Consider the following 26,303-nt stretch of genomic DNA (forward strand, 5'->3'; position numbering starts at 1 on the left):
AGATCTAAGAGAATCAGCAGTCCTGACCCGCCTCAATCCGGCTGTCTATGGAGATCTGTTAGGGCGATCAGAGCCGTCTCGGTCCCAAAACCAGGACGGAATCCGGACTGAAATGCATCTAAAGCCAATGTTTCATCCAGAAACCTACCAAGCTGTTCAGCAACCACTCACTCAATTACCTTACCCAGGCACAGAAGATTCAAAACCGGGCATAACTGGATAGATCTAAAGGATCTAGAGGGGATGCGGGTGGCGCTGTGGGTAAAACTGCAGTGCCTAGGACTTGCTGATCGTATGGTCGGCGGTTTGAATCCCCGCGGCGGGGTGAGCTCCCGTCTTCAGTCCCAGCTCCTGCCCACCTAGCAGTTTGAAAGCACCCCCAATTGCAAGTAGATAAATAGGTACCGCTTTATAGCGGGAAGGTAAGCGGCGTTTCCATGTGTGTCGCTGGTGCTGGCTCGCCAGAGCAGCTTCATCACGCTGGCCACGTGGCCTGGAAGCTCTGGCCCCCGGCCTCTTAAGCGAGATGGGCGCGCAACCCCAGAGTCAGACACGACTGGCCCGTATGGGCAGGGGTACCTTTACCTTAAAGGATCTAGAGATGTTTTCTTTAAGAGCAGACGCACCACTGCTTCCTTCAACTCCCCTGGGAAAGTATCTGTGCCAAGGGACTGATTGATGATCTCACCCAGGGGGTCCCGCACCTCGTCTGGACATGCTCTAATCAGCCAGGAGGGTCAAGGAGGCAAGTGGTGGGCCTTCCAGCTCGGAGGAATCTGTCTACATTGGCAGGGAGTATCCGATCGAAGTGGTCCAATACTGGACCTGAGGACAGTCGAGGGGCCTCCAGTTCTGCTACTGTATCCAAATTGGCAGGGACGTCATGGCAGAGCAGCAAGAGTTTCTCCGCAAAAAAAACCTTGCAAATGCCTCACAGCTGTGGGTCAAATTCATATTTAAATTTGGCTGTTAAAGACCTAATTATTCTAAAAAGTTGCACCGGCCAAGAGCTAGCGGTCTATTATGGTTTATTATGTTCTGATGCCCTACTTACCCCACCCCGCCCCCCATTGCCATGCTACTGCTGAAGCAGCTGAGCCTGCCTCTCAGTATTTTGAGGATAAAATGAGAGGACTCAAGTATGGCACCTTGAGGTGGGATCTAAAGGTGATTAGAAAAATAGCTTCCTAAACACTTCTGAGAGCTCCAAAATCTGAAGCATGTAACTAGTTTTTACTGCATTTTACAAAATAGTACAAAAACTTGCAATAAAAAATGAATTATAGCCTGTGCTTGCAAACAATTCTTCACTTGCCTCAAGTCACTGATTTTTTTGAAAACATGCACCCATCTAGTCACTAGTGCCTGATTTCTCCAGCAGACGTGCTCAAAGGGATCTGCTGTAGTGTGAAGCGCTCCATTTTCCCATCAAAAGTAAGTACAGGAGGCCATCTTAGCAGTTCCAAAAATCCAATGGGCTCACTACTTGATGGTTTATTCTTCATTTCTGCTATGTACAGTAGTCAGTTACTTTTCACTTTCACTTCTGGCATGGGCTCTGCAATCTTGACGTGGTATGGTTCAAGCTCTTCTGGGGCAATGTAATCTGGAGAATTGCACATCAGGTCTCTTCCCTTGAACGATTTGGGGAAGGCAATGACATCTCGAATACTTGCAGCTCCTACTAGAAGGCAAATCAGCCTGTCAAGTCCTAAAAGACAGACATTGAATATTAGTGGCAGCATCAAATTTCAATGGGCATTGGAAAGAGTCTGTGAGGCCATTCTTCCATAGCACCAAAACCTTTCCATGACCAATATATATTGTGCATGCAAACAATAATGCTAAATAAAATGACTCTAGTATAATAATGTTTGATTTTGTCACCAGATGTGTGGCCTCTAACAAGCTAACATTTGGAACTGTTTATTTCAAGCTCTGCTTCTAGCAACAAAACAGACTGGAAGTGTGCATCAACATATGTAGATCTTGTGTTCATTGTTCTTGGTGTGAGGGCTTTCCCATCCAGGATGGCTGTTGGCTAAAGTTCTATTCATGAGATTCAGAAAGTGGTTTTGCTTGCACTTGAGAGTCTAACTAGCAAACATATTTGAGTTGCAGGTTAAATGACTGAGGGCTTTTGCAGCAATGTGGTGATCTAGAGCACTTGGTTTATGTGCAAATTTCCCCAAGGTGTAGAATCTGCAATCAGACTTTTTAAAAGAGTACCTTGTATAACACATTTTTTTGCATTAAAACGACATGCTTTTCTGAACTGACTTTGATAAAGGTGAGGTTAGTGTGCGCGCACACATACACACACACACGTGCCCAGGTAATAAAATAGCCCACAGCGAAATCAGATTGCCACAAATACTGCTCATCCAAACGTGTTTTTCTTAGGGACTGCAACGGGGGCAGGGGTGGAAGGCTAGATTAATTCAGGAACTGTTAGTTTAGTCACTCCAGCATCAGGGTAGGTGTAATGTATCAACAAAAAGTAGTATTAGTGTTGATGGTCAGTGTTAATTGTGATTCAAGTAAAAGCAGATACTGACCTAATGCTATTCCCCCATGCGGAGGTGCCCCACTGTCCAGTGCTTCAAGCAGGTGAGAAAGCAGCTCTGTGTCCTCCTAGAAAAAAGCAAGTATTAATAACCAGCATGACTTGAAAGGGCCAGACTTGGTAAACCTGCTTTCTAATCCCTGCTCCCCACCCCCCTTCTGTGAGCATGTGTGGCTCAGCTCAGATTGTCTCAGTGTAAGTGTGAAACACTTGTGAGCTGCAATCTGCATAGTCCTCTGCTGCCGAACAAGAACAACTAAGCATGCAGACTAGCTGGTTGATAGATACCATCATATATTGATTGAAACTCACTGTGAAATCCAATAGGATGAGGAGCAGTATATGATTGAATGTTTTAATTAATATGCAGAATCACTTTTGCTATTACCTTCAGCACTGTCTCAAGAATGAAACGCTGCAGCTTTGCGCTGTGTATTCGAATGGAGCCACCTCCAATCTCATTACCATTAAGCACCAGATCATAGTGCTGACCACGGACCTGGCAAGAACAGAAAGAGAATTTGACTATATACTTCTCTTTGTACCCTTTGCATCTGTGTGAAATACAATCTCTCCTGAGAGTGCTATTGAACTAGGTGGAAATTTGCTTAGAGACAGGGTAGATAGAAATTGGGGGTCCAAAGACCCAAGTAACTGGTAATTCCACAGTATCACACACTTCCACATTTCCCCAGTTCTACCACTGCTGCTACATTTCTAGACTACTACTGCTCAAAACACAAGGCTTGTGAAAACAAACATCTATTAAAAACCAATTTTTAAATTGTAAAGCATTATCTAGCAAAAGTTAAAAACCAGTGAATTACAACGGGCCACTGCAATTAATGGGTTGAAAGCGCAGGTCATTAAAATAAATCCTATGAATCATCAGTGCATGATGCCACCTCTATTTTCCTTCAACTGTAAGGCTGACACATCTTTGGTTTCCTTCTATCTCTCCATGCTTTTCAGGAAGCACCTGAGTTTTCCATTTACACACCTCTCAACAGTAGCGTTCTTGCTCCTATCTTGTAGGTAGATTCCAAAAGGTGGTGCTGGCAAGGATTACTATTTGGCTTCTTGGGTGCTAGGCTTACAAATTCCTATGCTGCACACTATGTAACCAATACAGGAAACTGCTTGGTAAGATCTTCTGGAGATTTTGGGGTGAAAGCTCACCACTATGCAATGAAGTTCCTGAGTGCCTGGATGGAATCAATAAATCCAGGTGAGGCAGAGTTATTTAGGGATTCAGGAAGTTAAGGATCCAGCTGTCCTAGTTGGTGACGTATCTTATTGAAAGAAAAATGGGCTGGATTGTACCAACGGCAAAAGTAAAACCAACTTAATGTTAGCTATTGAAAACTAGCTGCAATAAAAATGCTTTGAACTACAGTGAATACTAGCTTCATCAGAGACAGAAATCTGCTCAAGGGAGTGGAACAATCCTCCAAGGCTGTTTTGCCTTTCCTTTTCTAACCCTGGCATGGCTTCTTTGAATACACTAAACAAAAACCAAAAAAGGCACCAAGTCACCTTGGCAGGATCTGTAAAGAGGAGGTGCTCATCAGAGGGGTGGGGGGCAGTGAAGGGATGGTGAGCTGACTCCAACTGCCTGGGGTTTTCTTCTTTCCGGAGGAAAAGGGGGAAATCCACCACCCATAGGAAATGAAAGGCAGAGGGGTTGCGAAGGGAGAGGCCTCTTGCTTCCAGAAGATCAGCAACCTCCAAGCGCAACTTTCCCAATGTAGAACACTAAAAAGAACGGGGGGGGGGGGGAGAGATAAAGACTGTAGCTTAAGGCGACAATAATCATATTCTACACTTTATTTTATTTAGTGAATAACAGAGGCAGATTCCTGCCAACCTAGCAGTTCGAAAGCACATCAAAGTGTAAGTAGATAAATAGGTACCGCTCTGGCAGGAAGGTAAACGGGGTTTCCGTGCGCTGCTCTGGTTTGCCAGAAGCAGCTTAGTCTTGCTGGCCACATGACCCAGAAGCTATCTGTGGACAAATGCCGGCTCCCTTGGCCAAAAAAGCGAGATGAGCGCCGTAACCCCAGAGTCGGTCACAACTGGACCTAATGGTCAGGGGTACCTTTACCTTTACCAGAGGCAGATAATTTAGTGGATTGCATGCTTCACTTAAGACTTCTTGGATTAAACTTACATTTCTTCAAACATCAAAAAAGGTAGAAAACACTTTCTAATATAAAACAACTGCTATTTAACCATCTTGCATCCAAGTTATCTGACATTCAGTTTGTACTTCCTACTTTAAAAATTCTACTTTAAAAATTCTCAAAACTACATTGGGTCTCTGTTTTATAAGGAGTGCCTCAGCTATAAAGCCATCCTTTGGCTCTATGAGAGATATGGGAAACATTCTGACCTCACGGATGATCTGGGGGAATTAGTCAAGGTTTTAAAAGTCTTACAACAGAGTAGGAATAAGTCTTACAACAGAGTAGGAATAAGCAACTTTCAACTCATCAGCCTAAACTCAGCTGGAGAGCTGTTAGGGCATCCTGATCAAATTTGCAGATGACACCAAACTGGGAGGGGTGGCTAACACCCCAGAGGACAGGATCACACTTCAAAACGACCTTGACAAATTAGAGAACTGGGCCAAAACAAACAAGATGAATTTTAACAGGGAGAAATGTAAAGTATTGCACTTGGGCAAAAAAAATGAGAGGCACAAATACAAGATGGGGGACACCTGGCTTGAGAGCAGTACATGTGAAAAGGATCTAGGAGTCTTGGTTGACCACAAACTTGACATGAGCCAACAGTGTGACGCGGCAGCTAAAAAAGCCAATGCAATTCTGGGCTGCATCAATAGGAGTATAGCATCTACATCAAGGGAAGTAATAGTGCCACTGTATTCTGCTCTGGTCAGACCTCACCTGGAGTACCGTGTCCCAGTTCTGGGCACCACAATTCAAGAAGGACACTGACAAACTGGAACGTGTCCAGAGGAGGGCAACCAAAATGGTCAAAGGCCTGGAAACGAGGCCTGAGGAACGGCTAAGGGAGCTGGGCATGTTTAGCCTGGAGAAGAGGAGGTTAAGGGGTGATATGATAGCCATGTTCAAATATATAAAAGGATGTCACATAGAGGAGGGAGAAAGGTTTTTTCTGCTGCTCCAGAGAAGCGGACACGGAGCAATGGATCCAAACTACAAGAAAGAAGATTCCACCTAAACATTAGGAAGAACTTCCTGACAGTAAGAGCTGTTTGACAGTGGAATTTGCTGCCAAGGAGTGTGGTGGAGTCTCCTTCTTTGGAGGTCTTTAAGCAGAGGCTTGACAACCATATGTCAGGAGTGCTCTGATGGTGTTTCCTGCTTGGCAGGGGGTTGGACTCGATGGCCCTTGTGGTCTCTTCCAACTCTATGATTCTATGATTCTATGATTCTAAGGTTGTGGAAGTCATCATATATGGTACTTAGGCTATGTTCAGCTTTGAGGAATTAAAGTATTTTATATCCTGCCTTTCCATTCCAAGGTGTCTAACACACTTCTTAAACAATAATGTGTTTTAACATACTAATGGAAAACTGCACATAAAACAGATTTACAAAAGGGGAGTGGGAAAACCTGAAAGTGGTTATGCAATAGGTACATCAGAACTGAACAGCCTTCAGTTGCTGTCTAACCACCACCAAGGAGGTGGGCCTGCCAAATCTTCTGCTGACCTGAAATAGCTGATCAAGCAGAAAACTCAACGGTAACTGTGCTGATGAGAACAATAAAAGACTTGGGGACCCAATATTCTCCTTACCATCATCATAATAAACTTTATTCCACTAGCCATGACATCATTCACAACGGGAACAAAAAGAAAAGCAACAATAAGCATAAAACCCATAAAAATATCAGGCACTGCAGATACAGTAAACCACGATCACTTCTCCTAAAAATTATTTGTTGCATACGATGGAATAGCAGGGGGTTCTCATGTAGAATGTGCCAGCTTAAATGTCCAAATCACCTTTGCAATTGACCGCTATTTTATCTAGTTCTTTTCTCCTGATCTTCTTAGCTGCCAAGGCATGTAGTGCTACTTTATAAGTTACGAAGTCAAATATTATGCTTACCACTCTCTCATGCTCTCCAGCTGCCAGCAACACGACGTCATCCACATTGGCCTGAACTGCTCTGACCAGCTCCAGTTTTTGTTCTTCATTCAGGAACTTACCAAGTGCGGACTTCATGCTGCCATCAGACCTCAAAATGAAGTGCAATATTCCCTGCTCAGGAGAAAAGGGCAGAAGAGAAACTTAGGCAGTTCCTGAAAAAGCAAGTAGATACAAGTAGGCCAAATCCATGTCAGCAATGAGCACAACTGACAAAGGTTTAATAAAAAAAACCAACCCAATTTTATATAGCCATCATTTGCTTGAGGGATTTCTGCAAAAGAATGACCATATTCCTGAAAGCACTGAAAGGAGGCAAGGTAGGGAGCAAACTGAAGAAGAGGAGACACAAATGGTAAGCATAATTCTAAAGCAGTCACCATTGTGGTGTGGAAAGGTCTGGCACAGCACAATCCAACTCCCCAGAAGCAAAGACACAGGAAAATAGCTCTGAAATCCTGCAACACAACTCCACACTCAGCTACGCAGCTCCTTATGCACCTCAGGTGCTCATTCTTGTTCTGTGGTTGGTGGCCAATGTGCATGGTCTAATAATGTTTGAATATTTTTATTCTCACAGCATTGTACAGTTTAATGCAAAGACTGCAAACACTAACAAATGCCTTTCTGGATCAGATTTGGGTGCAGCATTTTATCTCCAACCAGTTACTTCTTGCAGAGAAGAGCATGATGGCGATACTCATTCCACATTCCTCATCCCCAGCATCCAGGGATCAAAACCATCAAATATGATCACTTATGGCTAGTAGTCCTGGACAGACCTGTCCTCAGAGCTAATTTTGATCTTGTTCTCACGTATTATTTGCATTCAGCTCTCTTATCTTCTCTTTTCAAATTAACACCAGCAGATGAACAATCAATTCATGGGAAATTCCTCCTGCCCCAGCCTCTCTGAAAGGAATGAGAGCTGAGCAACATCACATCTCACGTAGTTTAGAAGAAATTACAGTCATACCTCGGGTTAAATATGCCTCAGGTTGAGCGCTTTCGGGTTGTGCTCCGCGGTGACCAGGAAATAACGGAATGTGCTACTTCCAGGTTTCGCCGCATGCGCATGCGCAGACTGTCAAAATGACGCCGCACGCATGCACGGAAGTGACAAATTGCGCCCCGTGCATGCGCGGGTTACGTTCGCTTCAGGATGCGAACGGGGATCCAGAACGGATCCCGTTCGTATCCAGTGGTACCACTGTACTGATGGAAGTGGAAGTTTCTGTGCCTTACCTGGTTAAACTGGGATTTTGCCAATTCATTTAATGACTCCAAATCTTTATTCCGAAGATGTTTCTAAATAAAAGATAACAACAGAGAAGAACAGATCATTCAATTAAGCCTATATACTCTGAAGGGCATTATTATTACCTTTATCTGTTTTTTCCTAAAATTATGCAGAGTTTATATTTTATTAAACTTTTTCACATTGTATTTTAAAACTCTCCATGTTACACTTTTACAAGGAATCAATTACCTTATAAAAGCAATATGCAGAATACAAAGCAAGATAGCTGAACAAAAACTAAAAGAGAACAACAACAAAATGCAAGGAAAGTAAACTTGTAATGAATATAGTAATTCCTGGCAAAGAAAACTTTGGCAGTTCTTAGGTACAATAAAAGCACAGCCACGACAGTGCAAAAATTATATTTAATGTGCCCAGGTTTAATGAATAACCTCTCTCATCAACATGAGAGAAAAAAGGAAAGTATTTGAAAGTCCTCTATTTGCCCTGAGTTCCTGCAAATTTAAACTGTTAAGAAAGTTTCTCCATTATCGGAAGAACTGCGCTGTGTTCAACCTCCCCAGTATATGAAAGTGTAACAGTGACACAGCCAAGTGACACACGCCAAACACCAAATTCCAAGGGCTCCCAAGTAGACCACTAGATGCCTACCTTGCCCTGACATAACATAGGGCCACAGATTCTCCCCTGGTGTAGGACTTGAACTACTGAGACCTCAATTCAGCCATCAGGTGGCTCTGGGTTAATTACCATTAGTCTACTTGGCAGCATAGTCTACATCTTTGGTTTGCTCTTGGTACAGTGGTGCCTCGCAAGATGAAAAGAATCCGTTCTGTGATTCTCTTCGTCTAGCGGTTTTTTCGTCTTGCGAAGCAAGCCCATTGAAGGATTAGCGGATTAGCGCTATTAGCAGCTTTTAGCGGCTTATCTGCTGATCGGATCAGCTGATAAGCGGCTTAGCAGCTTAGAAAAAGGGGGGAAAGGAAAAAAAACCCGCAGGAACTCGCAAGACATTGTCATCTTGCGAAGCAAGAACATAGGAAATTTGTTTTGCGAAGCACCTCCAAAACGGAAAACTCTTTCGTCTTGCGAGTTTTCCGTCTTGCGAGGCATTCGTCTTGCGGGGCACCACTGTATAACATCATATAGACCATGTAAATCATTACTGTAGATATACTTTTAAAAAACCCAACTACATTGTAAGCAACCCTGAGCACTCCCATTAGAATGTGGGGTGTAAATAGGCTCAACAAACAACAATATATATGCACTATCCTGGGCTCCTTGGAGGAAGGTTTGGATGAAGACAGGATCATTCCACACCCTCTTTTTCCATAAATGAAGACTTGTGATTGATATGACCATAGGTGGGGGGGGGGGCGCACACACCATAAATCGCTGAACAAATAGTAAACCTGCGAGCATTAACTCCGCCTTTCCTTCTTGAAATCGTGTGCGAATAAAGGACAGAGCGAGGGGGCGGGGCCAGGTGCTCCTTTTCCCCCTGCGGAGGAAAACGAGCCCGCGATCGACCGCTATCAACCGGGGATCGACCTGTCAATCACGGTCAACCGGTTGGACATCCCTGGTATACGCCATAAAGCAATTCACAAGAAAACACTGCAATCATATTATTTTATGTCTATAAAAATGTTTAAGAACAATATTATCTCCCATCATAGATATTTTAAATAGCGTTTTGAGTTCTATTCACTTTTCATTCAGTCTTTGGTTATAATAAATAATAATAATAATAGTAGTAGTAATAGTAATAATAATAATTTTATTTCTACCCCGCCCATCCAGCTGGGTTTCCCCAGCTACTCTGGGTTGCTTATAACATATCTAAAACTTAATAAAAACATCAATCCTTAAGAACTGCCCTAAACAGGGCTGCCTTCAGATGTCTTCTAAAAGTCAGATAGTTGGTTCTACTGTTACTGATCTCTGTGCAGGGGAAGAGTCAAGAACCCTTCTGTATGGATAGTATATAAAGAGCAACATTATAAACAACATTTGGAAAAGAGAGCAGAACTACTCACCGCTCCCTGTGGAATGCAAATGGCTCTGACGGTGCCCCGGGGCTCATTGAGAGATTTCTGCAGAACTCCAGCTTCTGTGTTCCTGAACACATCAGTGACATCAATGATCTGAGCATTAGAAGTAAGAAGTTGGAGGGTTGTTAAGGCAGCACATGACACATAAGAGAGACAGCCTGCTGAACCACCACCTTCAAGCACTGCAAAAACAGGCAACTGGCAGGGATGTTGGTGGATGTGTACACACACTTTGGCCACCAAGAGCTTCTCATTTCTCCACCCCCATTACTTCAGCATGCCAGTTGTCAATTTTTGCACAAGCCACAACATTAGTAAAAGTCTTTGGAATCTTTCTAAAGCTACCCTCCGCACCCATTCACAGTGAATCGCAACATAAGTTTTGGAATAATTCTTCCTTACATGACTCAAGTTCTAACCATGTTAGTCTGTTGCAGCAAAGACACCAAAGAAGTACTTGCCGGGGGGGGGGGTAGATAGCGGCCTGTGCCTAAACTGCCCCCCCCAACAAGTTTAGCCAAATCATGGTCTCCCACCTGGCCACACTGCTGATTTGAACACTGCTGCAAAAAGAGTCTTCTGGCCCTTTAAAGACAACAATTTTTTATTGTGGTGCTAAATTTTCATGGGCCACAGTTCACCTGACCAAGTTGACCTTGGGATACTGTAGGAACTAAAAAGACGATTTGCTTTTATGTGGCTCAGATGCTCACTCTCCTTGTGCTTTCTGATCATTTAATACAATTTTGAAAAGGCATTTGCACTTGTTGCTTAGAGCTTTGAAGCAGGTTTAGTGTCAACTGAGGAAAGCAGTAGGCTACAGCCTGTGTATCCTTCCTTACAGTTACATAAAGCTATATAGTAAAGGATGGTTAAGAAATTTGATTAAAACATAAGTAACCATCATACCCAACTCTGTAAACTTTCCTGAACAGGACTTAGTTTCCAGAACACACCTTCATTTCAAAGCGAGTGTCTGGCTTATCGGTCCCATAGGTGGCCAGAGCTTCATCATAGGTAATGGATGGAAAAGGTATTGTGATGGGTCCCTTCTCCTCAGGCCAGGAATACTGCAGCAAGCCCTCAATTAAAGCCTGAATCCCAGTTTGGTCTGCAAATGACATCTCAATATCAATCTTGAGGGAGGGGGAATTAAAGAGACAGAAAAAGGGAGGGGAATAAGTAACATTCAAAGGCACCATAAGAACATTATTTTTCCGTATCTAAAACTCTTACAAAACTGAAACAAGAGAAGTATAATGGAAGCTAAATTCTGGAAAAGATACAGGTGTTTGAATCCAGGCTGAGTGGCCAGGTGTACCTTTTTTCAGCTCTGGCTAGCTCACTGGTTACAGCCCCTTTGGAGGGTGGGGAACTGACCACTGTACTCCATGCTCTGGTAACTTCTAGACTGGATTATTGCAATGCGCTCTATGTGGTGCTGTGCCTAAAGATTACTCAGAAACTTCAACTGGACCAAAGTGCAGCAGCCAGATTCAAAATTCAGACCACATGTTTTAAAACAATTGCACTGGTTGCCAGTTCATTTCCAGGCATGGGCGTAGCCAGGGGAGGCAGGGGGACAGCTGCCGAACCCCAAGTCAAGTAAGTAGGCTTGCACCTAACCACTATACATTTTTCAACAAATACTGAAGTTGCACCTCTGACTTTTAACACCTGAGATGTATATTTTTACAACCCACCCTAGTTTTGTGATTTTAAGTTGTTTTAGCCCATAATGGGACCTGATGGTGAAGGGCAGATAATAAATTAAAATAATTTATTGAGGTTCACAGCACCCATTTCAAACTGGAGGAGTTGCACTTTGGGGATTTGGCACTGGAGATTCGTTTGTAATATTTTGAATGTCACTACTCCTTGTTGTAACTTAAAAACTTTTTTTTTTTTTACAATATATACCCTTCAAAGGAACTACACCTCTTACAGTCAGTGGGGAGAGGATTGTAGACCAATGCATTTATTACTGCATAAGCTTTCAGGTTCTACGGTCCACTTTATCAGATGCATCTGAAGCTTACAGTAGGAAACCTTCCTTACAGCAAATTAATTTGCCCAGGTGTGAAAAGCTCCCAGGGAATATTTTGCCAAAGTTCTAATCCCACAGTAATTGGCACTTGACACACCTTAACTTTTTGGCTTGGTCCTTAATGTGTTTTTGGGATGTTAGAAATTACTGTTTTAAACACTGTAGCAAAAGGACACTTTATGTTACAAAAAGATCATGTCTTGTACCTGCTGTACAAGTTGTGCCGATCACGTGTCCAAGATTTCCTTAGAGCTTTTAAATCTTACATCAAATTGTAAAAAATACATAGCAAAGGATATCAATTACCTGAGTGAATTCAGGCTGCCTGTCTGGCTTGGAACCTTCATCTCGATAGCAGCGGGCTACTTGGAAGTACCTGCCATTGGAATTGAAGGCCACCACTGTCACCATTCTGCTTACAAAGTATTAATAGCATTTTTTCCAAAGACATTCACCAGTGGCAGGCAGAAGGAAAGAGCTGCTTGAGTAGTGGCTATGATGACTAGCACGAAGCTAGTGGACACAGAAGAGAAGGACTAATCAGTGGTCAGAGGAAGGAGGTTTATGCCCAAATGAGTATTTTTCATGATCGTTGAACCAGTACTCAGTGCTCCACACACTTTGGCTTGATTACCTGTCAAGTTCTAATTTGGTGTCACCACTGACCTGTCTGCAGAACAATTCCTCTGCACTGCCAGAGAAAGCTAGGGGAGGAGAAGAGAAGAGAAGAGAAAAGGAGATTCTCTGCCACACTGCTGAGGTTTGTGTCTCTACTGCTGCTTCTGTTTGCCTTACAACTCAGCAGTGCAACTGCTCCACCAACTCAGGAGACAGCGGGGGGGGGGGGGTCTCACACTGCTATGAGCAGGGGCCCTTTTGTCCAGGGGTCCTTTATCTTTACACTTTACCTTGCCAAAGCACCATGAGAATGCACTCCTGCTGAGTAGATTTGCAGTGGCTTGTCCTCGGGTACTAGACAATGCCAACTTTATTGTGAACCCTATTCTTCTTATTAGAGTGGTGTCAGTTTTTGTGACAAGTTACCTCTGCCACCCAACCCCCACCCCACTCTAGGGAACGGGGTTTCCATTCCCCGATGTAGGAGGAGACACTCGTGTAACATTCCTTTTACCAGGAGGTTCCCAAGAAACTCACCTGTCCAGGCCTCCTACCATCAATAGCTGCTTAAACTGCTGAGGACTCTGGGGCAGTGAGTAAAACTTCCCAGCCTCTCGTGAAGGCACCACAAATTCCTTTGCACCCTGGTATTAAAAGAAGGGTAGAACAGCAGGAATTGCAGTGACTTTGAAAATGCAGAAACTTATACTTCAGATCAATAAGCCACAAAACAGGTCCCCAAATATTTGTTGCCTGCACCAAGCTCCCTTTGAAAGATTCAACACCCTCCCACAGCATTTACCCACTAATGCACTTTGCTCACCAAACCCAAATCATGTCTCCTGCATGTCACAGTTGTTGCCATGCAATAACGCTAATCGTCAGTACTAATGTGGGTTCCTAAAACACACCAGAGGCAAATAAACACATTATATTTATTTCCAATGGCAGAGCAGGTTCTTCTTCTGCCCTTAGAGCCCAGTTTCACATCTACTGGCACCAAACAATCTGCCCTGATAAACATGTTAACCTTAGTTTCACCTCCCCCCTTGCAAGTCAGGTGGGATGTTCACATCCTCTTTTCAGAAGCTTACACATATTTACAGTTCACCTTTTAAAAATTAAATAACAAACAATAAACTAAAACTGTCTAGTGGTGGAGAAGAAATGGGAGACTGGTGATCTCATGGATGCTGTTGCATCGGTGTTCCTCAAAGTTGTAATACATTCAGCATGAGAAGGCAACTAGGCTTCTCTTTGATTCAGCCTGAAACTTCATGCACACTTGCCTGAAGGGGCACTGCATGGCATATGGCTCCACCAGACCCCCATCTACACATTAGTGTGGGGCACCTAAGGCAGGGAACACTGTGCTTGCAAGTTTCCCTAGCTCCTGAAACAGATCCATGGTCTGAAGCATGCCTAGAGGACTCCCCGCTTCAGATGGCAGTGGGAGCCACACGCCATGGGAGTTGAGGCCAGAGGCACAAAACTCCCCCAATCCACTGAATCATCCCTTCACAAAACAAGTGTCATGATCCCCCTGGGATTGAATGATTGTATTTCGAAGCTGCTTTCCACTCAAACAAACCCCAATGTGGCTTGCAAAAAGAAATAATAATAATCTAATGGAACATCACAAGTACAGCAGAAAACATATAATTAATAAATATCACATGTAAAACAACTACAATCTATAAAACAATGCTAAGAAAAGCAGCAACTAAAAAAATAACTTAAACATGATTCAACTTTGTACACACACCGTTCCACCCACCCACCATACAGGAGGCCCCTGATCTAACAGAAATACCTGAAATAGAGCTAAGCTTTAACTTATTAGTTATTAAGTTAAACCCTGTAACTTGTTTTTTTCAACAAGTGATGTTCAAGACAGTCACCAGCAACAGTACGAATACAGCAAAACAGCTGTCACGGGAATATTGAAGGGAAGGCCCCCCTCAACATGTATTGGACCCTTACATCTATTCTTAAACTATGATGTCCGGTTTTATTAGTGCTATTAGTTATATTTCTGCATTGCAAAGGATTGAACTTAGATGACTCTTGGGGTCCCTTTCAACTCTACAATTCTACGATTCTTTGAGATTCAATTCCACATCTCCTGGAGACAAGACTGAAGGTGCAGCTAGCCACTCAGACGGAGTTGTACCCCTGAAGAAGGCTCAGTCTGGGTTTGCTTGAAAGCAACACTGGAGCCTGCTCAGTCTGAGCTTCAGATGCAGCTCTCCAGGGTGCTACTTGCTTTGGCTTGTAAGAATCTGACCTCTAATCTGCTTGTCCTTGCCTTGTGACAACTTCCCCCCAACCTGCTCCCCTCCAGATGTTTTGGACCACAATTCCTGTCAGCCCCAGCCAGCAGGGTTAATGGTTGGGGATAACGGGGGTTGTAGTTCAAAACATCTAGAGCAGTGTTTTTCAACCTTTTTTGGGCAAAGGCACACTTGTTCCATGAAAAAAATCACGAGGCACACCACCACGGTGTGCGGAGAGGGAGATGTCAGAGCCCCGCTGCTCTCTATGGGGAATCGGATGAGAGCGGACAGGCGGTCCGCTCTCATCCGATCCCATCCAATCTGATCCCCACCCAGGACGGATGGGAAATAGGGTGGACACAGTCCGGCGCCCGCCTAGTGGGCGAAAATGTGACATTTTTTTTAAAAAAAATCTTTTGAATTTTTCAATTTTTCCCACGGCACACCAGGCAACATCTCGCGGCACACTAGTGTGCCGCGGAACAGTGGTTGAAAAACACTGATCTAGAGGATGTCAGGCAGGGAATATAGCTTTATGCAAACTGATCCATGTCTTGCCTGAGATTACCTGACCAGAACCTGAACTCGGACTTGCTTGCTTTTTCTTTTCTTCCCTTGTTAAAACTCAAATTTCTGCTAGCATACCAACGCCCTCCTTCCAGAACTCACCCAGAACTCAGGATTGAGAGAAAAAATATTTGTTTTGAGGGCAGAGACAGTGGCTTCAAATAATCTCTGACACTCTGGAAGAGTAATGGCTGTCTTCATCCTCCCACTTTGAGGAAAATCCTTTCTGAATCAAACAATAAGAAACTTTTACAAAGCAATATACACAGAAAAAATACTTACCCCTGGAGTCTTCTTGAATAGTGTTGGCGTTTCCACATCCACAAAGCCTAAAACGTATTTCATATATCACTTGTTATTGAGTAAAAGGCATTAAAAGGCATGTTATTGAATAAAAGGCATTACTAAAATGCTGTTATGAGTTAGAAACAAAGGAAGTTGCCTGAAACCAGGTCAGACCACTGATCCATCTACTGTCAACAGTACTGTCAGTTTCAGGCAGGGGATATTCCCAGGCCTGTCAAGGAATGAGTCAGAGACCCAAAGCGGGTACTCTACCACTGAGCTAGACCCCCTGTCCACTTCTCTGCACTTCTCTCACCATGACAATTGCAGAGGTATTCCCGCATTCTCATCACCACCTGGGACCTCATTCGTAGGTTGTACTGCATCTGGGCGCTCCGCAGGTCCAAATAGCGATACTGCATTCGCAAGGCCTCGGTTTTCTGAGAAGGGGAAGGGGTTGTTGTTCAGAAGAAGAAGAAAAAAGTAAGTACATGAATGAGAAGCCTATGGGGGAAAAGGAAATTAAAAAGAAATTAGGAAACATCCATATCACATAGCTAAATGGCAACAAATTAAGTGCTTTTCTTCACAGCAAAATGGTTCAGACCTCTCCCACATGTAATTTTTCCCATTTTGGAAAGTTAATTCTTATTTTTTCACACTATTCAAAAGGTATAATCTCAAATATTTATAATTTTTTGCTCAAATATGAACCCAGACACCAAACGGGTTTAAAAATGTCCTGGAACACTGGTTTAGAATGTGACATAACTGAAGATACTTAGCCATGTGGGGGGGAAAAACATTCTTCTCATAATATATCAGCTAACCATAAAGAACTGTCGTTAAAGGTGATTCATAAGCAGTACAAGACTCCTAGAAGACTCTTGTATATAAATTCATCTCCACTTCTAAGGTGGTGGAGGGGATGTTCAGAAATTGGATCGTATCTCTACCTATGGTGCAGCTGTACTGGAGTTCAATAAATTTATACGGAGACATTGATAAGATCTTAAACGGACGTATTACCCCAACTTCTCAATTAGCCTTTTTATATATACCGTATTTTTCGCCCTATAGGACGCACTTTTTCCCCTCCAAAAATGAAGGGGAAATGTGTGTGCGTCCTATGGGACGAATGCAGGCTTTCGCTGAAGCCTGGAGAGCGAGACGGGTCGGTGCACACCGAACCCTCGGGCTTCCCCTGCGCAAGCCCCGCGCCTGGGGGGAAATATTTTTTCTTTATTCCCCCCCCAAAAAAAACTAGGTGCGTCCTATGGGGCAAAAAATACGGTATACGTGATGAGGGTAATCAAATTTTTCATAATATTTTGGTTTTGGGGGTCGAACATGCACAGAAGCGCCGAATCGCAACCCGTGCATGCACAGACGTGCCACTGTGGTTTGCGAATGTGCATCCCGCACAGATCACGTTCGCAACCCGAGCGTCCACTGTAGTGATGGAGCCTCTTGAATTTCAGTAGGGAGGGCATTCCACCACATGATCACAAGGTCATGGAAGTATTTCTGAAGCCTAATAATCATTCTCACATATTTCCTTTGCTCTCCAGCCATCGCTAATCATTCTTTTCAGTTGAAGACAAATTATGGAACATTTCCCCAAAGCTGTTAATTGGAACTGTACATCATCAACACAAGCTTCTTCCCAAACCTTCTTTCTACAAGACTGGACAGGAGGAAGGTTGGAAGAACAAGGTCACCCAAGAATTTCAAATATGCACTGTACCAAACAGCCAACCACACAGATAAAGAGAAAATCACCTTGGCAAAGTCTTTTATTTCAAAAGGAAGTTTCTTACAGGAGTTCAAGATCTCTACTGTTTTCACCTTAACTTCAATATCACCTGTAGGCAATCTCTAAAAATGAACAAGAAAGAGAAAAATAATCACCACTATTTTTACATACATCCCTGAGATGATGGACCAATAGCTATCTGCAACTGTGCTATACTTTATTATTTTACTGGAATGTTTCCTGTTGGTTTATTATTTATTTTTTGTCTAATTAAGCCTATCCAATGGAAAGACAAACTTCTGTCTCCCTTCTCCATTTTGAAGATGGAGGCTTGCCTGGGCTTAAACCACCCGGCCAGCACAGAGACAAGCCAACATGCCTCACCTCCTGCAGTTCAGCTGGACGAGAAAGGCCAAGGCAGGCTTCAAGCTCCCAGTCACCACTGGGCCAGATTCAACTAATTAATCCCACGAGCAGAAGCCAACACAAAATCTTCTGCTAGCCCAACAGAGGTCCCTGCCTCATGTGGGGGATGTTGGGTGAACCCCCAAAACAGCATGCGGAAGAGAATAGCTGAAGTCCTTGCATCGACAGAACATTCACTTTAGAACAGTGTTTCCCAAAGTGGGTGATACCACCCCTGAGAGGTGGGGAGTGCTGGAATGATCCAGGGGAGTGGTAGTAGCCTTGGGTGCAATTGGGGGACGCTGAATAAAACTAAGGGGGCAGTGGAAGCATAAAGACAGAAGAAAATTTTGAAAAACCGCTCATACATGTTTTATCGGTAGTGTAATGACGCTTACTGCCGGGTCGGGGGTCATTGGGGGACAGCGATACCCCCCTGGATCTAGTGCTGGAGGTGAGGGGATTTCCCGGGCTTAAGTGAACCTTCTTTGGCTTCACCCAGACCCAGAAAGTGGATCACAGCTTGCCTCTCTATTTGGCCAGTGGCAAGCAAATCAGTTAACTAAAAAAACAAATTGACTACAAATAACTAATCACAGTGATTTAAGAATGCTGCTGACAAAAATTTGAACCAAACATTAATAAATTGATAGCAGCACACCAGGTTCATTCTTCTCATTAGGATTATTTTTAATGTTATACATAAGTTTTTAAAAATATTATCCTTCATTATCTTAATTTTCTGTAATGTGAATGTTACTACGGTTGATTATAATAAAAAATTATAATTTCAAGCCTCAAGGTGTTTTATTTACATCTTTCTTTACTATGTTGTAGGGTGTGAGTAGAAATATAGATACAGTATATAAAAGAACACAAATTTGTCACTGCAACTTTCTGTTCACTTAAAGAAGGTAGATTTCCAGGGGGCAATGAGTAATTTTTTGCTGAAAAGGGGGTGGTAGGCCAAATAAGTTTGGGAACTTTTGCTTTAGAATGACAATTAATTCTTCCTCCTGTCTCCTCCCCACTGGGGGTGGGAAGGGAAGGCAAAAATTGGTTTTAGCAGGAAAAACTAACCCTAGCCACTTTGGCCCTGCATGGCTTATTTTAAGGTAAGGACAGCTTCACACTCCTCAGTCGAGCAGTTTAAAGATGCAGAGGGAGGAACAAGCTGTATCAGCGCATCGTATGAGGGCAGAGTGTGGTGGCAGTTTCACTCAGCGATATCTTTCATTCACTTCTCCTGAGTCCCTCTGCTAGCAGCACCGCTGGAGGAAGGAACTCTAGCAGACACTGCTAGCCAGTGCTTTTTTTCTGGGGTACTCATACCCCTAAACATTTTGTGAATCTAAGTTTGACTTCATTGAGGGGCAGTATTTCAATAGGAGTAGGAAAATGAGAGTACCCCTAAACATTTTTTTTAGAAAAAAAGCACTGCTGTTAGCAGAGGTACTCAGGAGCTGCGGCGGTTTCACCAGCAATAAACTGCTGAGTGAAGCCGACATCGCGGTCTGCTCCTCATACCGATCCTGGGCGATATATCAATATATCGGCCAGGCCTTTATCAAATAGAATAGCAGTAAATGGCAAAGCAATACAAATCAAGACCCACACCTCCCAAACCCAAACACTGTGTCACATGTGAGGAGACATTTCAGCTTTCGGGAAACAGTTTGTAGTGTCTTGAAGTGGCCAAGTTACACTAAGATAAAATCAGAGGGAGATTCTCCTTAAAGTACGCACGGGGTTTGTCTGTCCTGGAGGCCGGGGGACAACAGTTCCAGTCAGCCTCACTACAGATTCAACTGGAGTGTCATACAAGATCTTCCTCAAATGGGAAGCTGCCTGCAGAAAGATGGAAACAACACACAAGATTGCACAGGTACATTGTTTAGGAGCAGGGATTTAAAACTGATGAGCTACCTTAGTAGTGGGCCAATTTCAGTATTGCAGTCTAATATTAGGCTCCTCTGCCAAAGATGAATTTGCACAGCCCACAAATTCACAAGCAAGAATGAATTATCCTGCTGATGAATTCTATCTTAAGATTATAAGAAGTGATTTGCTGAATCAGATCAAATCCCACCTAGTCCAGCACTCCTTTCTAGAATCCTAGGCAGTAAGCATAGAGTTGGCTCGTAGTTTCTGCGGGTGCTTAGCCTGCATAAATGACCCCCTTTTATCCTAATTGAAATGAGAAGAAAAAGGCAGGCAGGCAGGCGAGATAAACAGCAGACTGTGATTTCTACCTTTGAACAAGTCACATTCAGCTTCTGCTCTTCCTCCACCCTACTGCTAAGCTCACTTCCCTGCATTATCCTTGTAGGCCAGCGGTTCCCAACTCCCCTGATCCCAGACCACTTGAAAGTTGCTGAGGGCCTTGCTGAGATCATCAGGTGGTTTTTCTGCCTGCTGTAGCATTTGTAATACACTGTGCTAGATATTGTACGATTTTTAATTGTACAGTGGTACCTCAGGTTACAGACCCTTCAGGTGCTAGACGCTTCAGGTTACAGACTCCGCTAACCCAGAAATAGTACCTCGGGTTAAGAACTTTGCTTCAGGATAAGAACAGAAATCGTGCTCTGGTGGTGCAGTGGCAGCGGGAGGCCCCATTAGCTCAAGTGGTGCTTTAGGTTAAGAACTGTTTCAGGTTAAGAACGGACCTCCAGAATGAATTAAGTACGTAGCCTGAGGTACCACTGCATTTTATTGCTTCTTTTAATGCTTATACATTTCATAGAATTCAAACTGTAACACAATATAATATACAAATAAAAAACAATACAAGAATCCCAAAGCCCTTTTCAGGCACCGTTTATGTGTTTAAGTGTATTCATAACACCAATAAGGGCACCAATGATAATACTTTTCTTTTAAAATGAGCACAGAATATAAGCAAAAATAACCTACTTATGATTGTATATTCATTGATAAATCTTGTGTGTAGTCACACAGAATGAACGTCTATATGTTGTATGTCCACTTGTAAATGATCAGAAGTAGTTATAGGAAATCAAGTTTGCTATTACATATTCAGAATCACAGTGCCTGCAATGTGTTATGTTTGAATAATTGCAATGCTTGGTGGGCAATATGACAGACGACAATAAATCATTTAACCAGTGCAACTGCAGAAGCAAGCCTTGATAGCTCACCTCATCCTGAGGTATGATAATCTGGGTGAGTCCTTGGAAGTCTCTCAAAACCACAAACTGCTGCTGTCTAATCACAGGAGACACAAACAGATATGTTTATAACACTTCAGGTAAAACCTCTATATTAGAGCAAGCTTAAATGAGGTCAGTTTACATATGCAAATAAATAATATAATACAGAGTTCCTGAAGCTACTATTTCATGCTCATGTCTAAGAGAAAAGAAATCTCTGCATATTGAACTTCTGAAAATCAGGGGAAAAGCTATGCTAGGACCTTTTCCCAAAGAGTGAGTCCCAAACATGCTATATCCCACAAGCACACTCTCCTCTTTCAGAACTGACCATTCAAGTTGGAGTGAAACCACTAGCAACTAAATCAGACTGCTGTAGGAACAAAAAGGATATTGAAAGCCATCAAGAGATCAAGTAGAATCAGCAGAAATGGGTCCAGAAAATCAGTTTCCTCCAATAGTGCTTGGCTAAGGTTAACAATGTGGGAACTGGTACTTAAGTCTCATCTATTTACAACACTTCCATAATTTTTTCAATTCACAGAAGAGATACTAGAATAGATGGACCCTAGTTTTGACTCTGGAAAGCAATTCTAATGCTGTTAGCCAACTTAAGGTTTGCCATAACACCTTCAATCTAACAATCCTGGATGCTTTTATTTACCTCTGATATTGAATCCATCCACACAGGGTGACCTCCTGACCTACATGAGCAGAGCGCAATTCCCCACAAGTTTTGGTCCGGGAAATGAAACTATTGATATCTTGTGTAGAGAAAAAAACAATTATATTTAATTACATTCATAAGAAAGGTAATGCATTTTCAACACAGTATAACATATTATCAAAACAAATTCTAGAGATGCCAGTTATGGGCATGAATATTAAAAGCGCAATCCTATATATGTCTACTCAAAAGTAAGTTCCAGTGAGTTCAATAAGGCTTACTAGGGTGGTTATTGCATAAATCAGTGGTGTCCAAACTTTTTTCAAAGAGGGCCAGATTTGATGAAGTGAAGGGCCGTGAGGGCCGACCAAAGTTGTTGACTTTTTTTTAGGATTTTACCCCAGGAAATAAACTGCCACAGGGGCCAGATTAGGCACCCCCCCCCCGACAGACTTTGTATGTGCCTGGTATAAATGATGTAAAGCATTAATTAATTAATTGCACAAGGTAGCTAGATAACATTTAATGCCATTAGTCATTTTACATAGCTATTGCTCATCAGTTTCCCCACTGATTTTTACAGTGCCCAAACTGGACTCGCCAGTGGTTTCAATTCCTTACTTGGGGTTCCACAAAACTACTTGACTAGCTACAGTTTAAAGGCACAACCATTCCCATGTCCCAGTGTCCTTTAACAGCAGCATCCCAGTTTCAAAGCAGCAACAGACACTAGTGTGAAATAGCCAAACAATGGGCAAAAGCTTACATAATGAAGGAGCACTGCTCAGAGACATAGTGAAGCTTCCTAGCAAAAAAGTAGCAATTCATTCTATCAGGCATCTTGAAAGAGCTCATAATGAGAAAAACTGTTCAAGAGCAGTCAGTAGGAGCTAGAGGAAATACATTTAGAACATCCTGGGTATTCCATTTTGTTTGCATGACTACAAACTAATCCTATGGAGAATTTGGCCCATTAATTTAAGCAGGTTTGGACACAATTATAATCTTTAGGGGGCAGCTCTAGCTAGAGTTGTGCTGACACTATTTTTCCTCAACCAGAAGATCCTGCATCTTCCATTAAACACAGGATATGCAACACTAGATTTCAAACACTATCAACAAGATTTTCCATACATTATTTAAAGTTATTGGGTTTCTATTTTTGGATGGTCTGTTGGTCTGAGAAGCTGAAGCGTTATACTAATTGTTGCAATCATCAACATCATCATCTTGTGGTACCCTAAAACACATTTATTGCAGCAGAAGCTTCTGAGCATTAAAACCCTGTCAGATACAATGATCATCTAAATTGGCAGGTAGGGTAAATATTCTCCAGAGAAGAAACAGAGGTGGATCTGTTTGTCTGCTGTTTTTTACAAGGAGAATCAACGATCAAACCTATTCAGGGATTTCTCTTTTTCCCCCCTCTTATGTTTTTAAGCTGTTCTTTATTTTTAATCTGTAAACTGCCGTGAGGTGTCTGCCTGCCTACTGAGATCAAGCAGGCGGCTTTACCGTACTCCTTTCGGCACCTGCTACAAACACCTTTCTTTTAGACAAACCTACACAGATGTGGTGGGAATATAAGAAAGTGAAAAGCTTTTGGGAAATGATATACAATGAAATGAAAAAAATGTTAAGATATACTTTTGTAAAAAAACCGGAGGCTTTTCTTCTAGGGATTTCAGGAAAGGATATAAGAAGAAAAGACTGTAAACTCTTCCAATATGCAGTAACGGCAGCCAGAATCTTGTTGGCCCAGAAATGGAAGTAAGAGGAAATACCGACGATAGAAGAATGGAGACTGAAATTGACAGATTACGCGGAACTGGACAAATTAACTGGGAAAATCAGATACACCAAAGACCAAAAGTTCATCGAAGACTGGGGAAAGTTTGTAGATTATCTGAAAAATGTATGTGATGTGAACACAACGCTAGTGGGATTTCAAGAGGCACTGTAAAAATAGAGAAGTATTGTTAATATGAAATAGTGGGAGAAGGGAAGTATAATGGCAATACGAAAAAAGGGAATGTGTAATCAATGATATAAATACGGATGATTCTCAGAGACGCAGAAGGAAGTTCAAAAAAAGAGACAATCTGTTGTATTCTGGATAAAAATGTATAATTGTATGGAAAATCAATAATTTTTTTTAAAAAAAAGAAAGCTGAGGCAAATCTTAATCCATTTTAGCATTTTGGAAATACAGTGGAACCTCGGGTTGCGAACGTTCCGTGTGGAAGGCACGTTCGCAACCCGCAGCGCTGTGTCTGCGCACGCACGGGTCGCAATTTGGTGCTTCTGCGTGTGCGCTGAAACCCGGAAGTAACCCGTTCCGGTAATTCCAGGTCTGACGCGGTGCACAACTCGAAAACACATTACCTAAAGCGTCTGTAACCCGAGGTACCACTGTAGGCTTGTCAATTTTTCCTTGATTTTTACTGTTTTATCTTTTGTAAACCGCTTTGAGAGTGTCCCCCCCCCCCCGAAATCAAGCTGTGTATAAATTTCAATGAAATAAATATTTAAAATTAAAAATAATAATAATGATAATCGTATGGGATTACAGTGGTGCCTCGCAAGACGAAATTAATTCGTTCCGCAAGTCTCTTCGTCTTGCGAGTTTTTCGTCTTGCGATGCACGGTTTCCCATAGGAATGCATTGAAAATCAATTAATGCGTTCCTAGGGAAACCGCCTTCAGACCAGGTCCGGGGACAGTCTGTCCCCGGACCTCTTCTGAAGGCTGGGGACTTCTCCGCTGTCCGGGCGATCTTAAAATGCTGGCGGGCGGCATTTTTAAATCGCCCCGGGACAGCGGAGGACTTCTCCGCTGTCCGGGGCGATTTAAAAGCCCTCCGGGACAGGCAGGCAGGGGGGAGCAAAGACTTTTGCCCCCCGCCAGCCTTCAGGTGTTCCCGCCCCGCCGCCCGGCGGCGGCGGGAGGAGGCGTTCCCGCCCCACCGCCCGGCTTCGGAGGAGGTCCGAGGACAGTGGGGAAGACGCGCTGCGCTTCCCCGCTGTCCCGGATATTTCCCTATGGGCTTTCGTCTTGCGAAGCAAGCCCATAGGGAAATTCGTCTTGCGAAGCGCCTCCAAAACGGAAAACCCTTTCGTCTAGCGGGTTTTCCGTCTTGCGAGGCGTTCGTCTTGCGAGGTACCACTGTACACTCCCTCCGAAGGAGCAGATACGTAACTTGGGGGAACTTCTGGAGCCTTTGATGTCACTTGAGGCTCAGGTGGCCTGTGGGACAGAGTGCCTTCCCTCAGCTTTGGCTTGTGGCCCAGCTGTGCTTCTATCTGGACAGGGATAGTCTAGCTCTGGTAACCTCTAGTTTAGATTACTTCCAAGCGAATTTGGCGGCCAAGTTGCTCACTGGGGCAAGACCACTTCAGGATAGTTCTGTACATTGAACCTGGCCTATCTGCACTGGCTGCCACTTAGTTTCAGGCCCAATTCAAAGTTCTGGCTTTGATTTATAAAGTCTTCAACAGCCCAGGACCGCAAGACCTGAAGGACCGCCTCTCTCCTGCTATCATCATCTGAGGCCCTTCTTTGTATGCCTCCTCCATGACAGGTCTATAGGATGGCAAGAGGGGAGCAGGCCTTTTCTGCAGGGGATTTCCTGCTTGTGGGAAGCTTCCTCCAGGGAGGCTCAGCTGGCACCTTCTTTACATATCTTTTGGTACCAGGCAAAAACATTTCTCTATAACCAGGCCTTTGAGTCATTAAAAAACCTTTGGCCTTTTAAACTTGGGGTGTGTGTGTATGTGTAATTGTTTTTGTTACAACGGTATTTTTTTGTGCTTTTATGTAAACCTCCCTGTGATCTTTGGATGAAGCCATGAAGGGCAGTATGGAAATTTAATAAAGAGATAAATATAATTTCTAAGAATCGTACACCGCTGGTTGGTAAGAAAAACGTCAAAGCAGTTTGCAGAAAGGTAAAACAGTAAACCTGAGAGCAAATTCACAATATTACTTTTAAAACCTACAAAAGTTAAAGATGCTAAGAAAAGGATCAATATTCCCCTAAGCATCTCGGCGGCTCTTGTCTAAGCAATACTATTTTTAGCAGAGGCCAAGAGCAGCGAAGGCTCCTGCTTTGCCTCCAGAGGCGGGGAGTTCCAGAGAGCGGGCGCCGCCACACGAAACGACCCGCTTTCTTACCGGGGCGGCCCCTCCCTCAGCAGGAGCCCCGGCGCCCCCCCCCGACCCCCCTCCGCGGGCGCCACGGACCTGCAGCGCCGGGGGCGCGGAGCGACGGAGTGCCGCCGGAGACGCGCCTGGCGCCGGCCTGGGCCGCCCCGCCTGGGAAGAGCAGCGAGAGCGGGGCGCGGAAGGGGCCCGGCAGCCCGCGCGCGGTCCTCCAGAACGCCGGCATTTCGCCCCGCCGAGGAAGCGCCTCACGCGACGGCCAGGCCCCGCCCCCGCGCGTGGTCACGTGAACCGACCCCTCGCGGCCATTGGCGCAGCTAGC

General features: G+C 43.6%; 1 protein-coding gene across 2 annotated transcripts; it reads right to left on the reverse strand.

Moving 5' to 3' along the window:
• Positions 1-1,214: 1,214 nt before the first annotated feature.
• Positions 1,215-26,222, reverse strand: DARS2 (aspartyl-tRNA synthetase 2, mitochondrial). Of its 2 annotated transcripts, none has more exons than XM_081194406.1 (17): positions 26,063-26,222; positions 21,818-21,917; positions 21,142-21,208; positions 19,727-19,828; positions 17,602-17,697; positions 16,136-16,259; positions 15,817-15,863; positions 13,229-13,335; positions 12,380-12,449; positions 10,983-11,162; positions 10,012-10,119; positions 7,954-8,016; positions 6,670-6,822; positions 4,103-4,321; positions 2,955-3,065; positions 2,559-2,634; positions 1,215-1,711 (listed from the first exon to the last, which is right to left on the reverse strand). In XM_081194406.1, the coding sequence occupies exons 1-17, from the start codon at positions 26,205-26,207 to the stop codon at positions 1,524-1,526; spliced, it is 1,956 nt and encodes a 651-aa protein (XP_081050532.1). In that variant the 5' UTR covers positions 26,208-26,222; the 3' UTR covers positions 1,215-1,523. The 2 variants fall into 2 exon arrangements, with proteins under 2 accessions (XP_081050532.1, XP_081050533.1); XM_081194407.1 differs by lacking the exon at positions 1,215-1,711 and adding an exon at positions 1,755-2,097.
• Between the last annotated feature and the right edge of the window lie 81 nt (positions 26,223-26,303).

The sequence above is a fragment of the Podarcis bocagei genome (assembly GCF_964188305.1).
Source record: "Podarcis bocagei genome assembly, chromosome: 5".
NCBI lineage: Eukaryota > Metazoa > Chordata > Lepidosauria > Squamata > Lacertidae > Podarcis > Podarcis bocagei.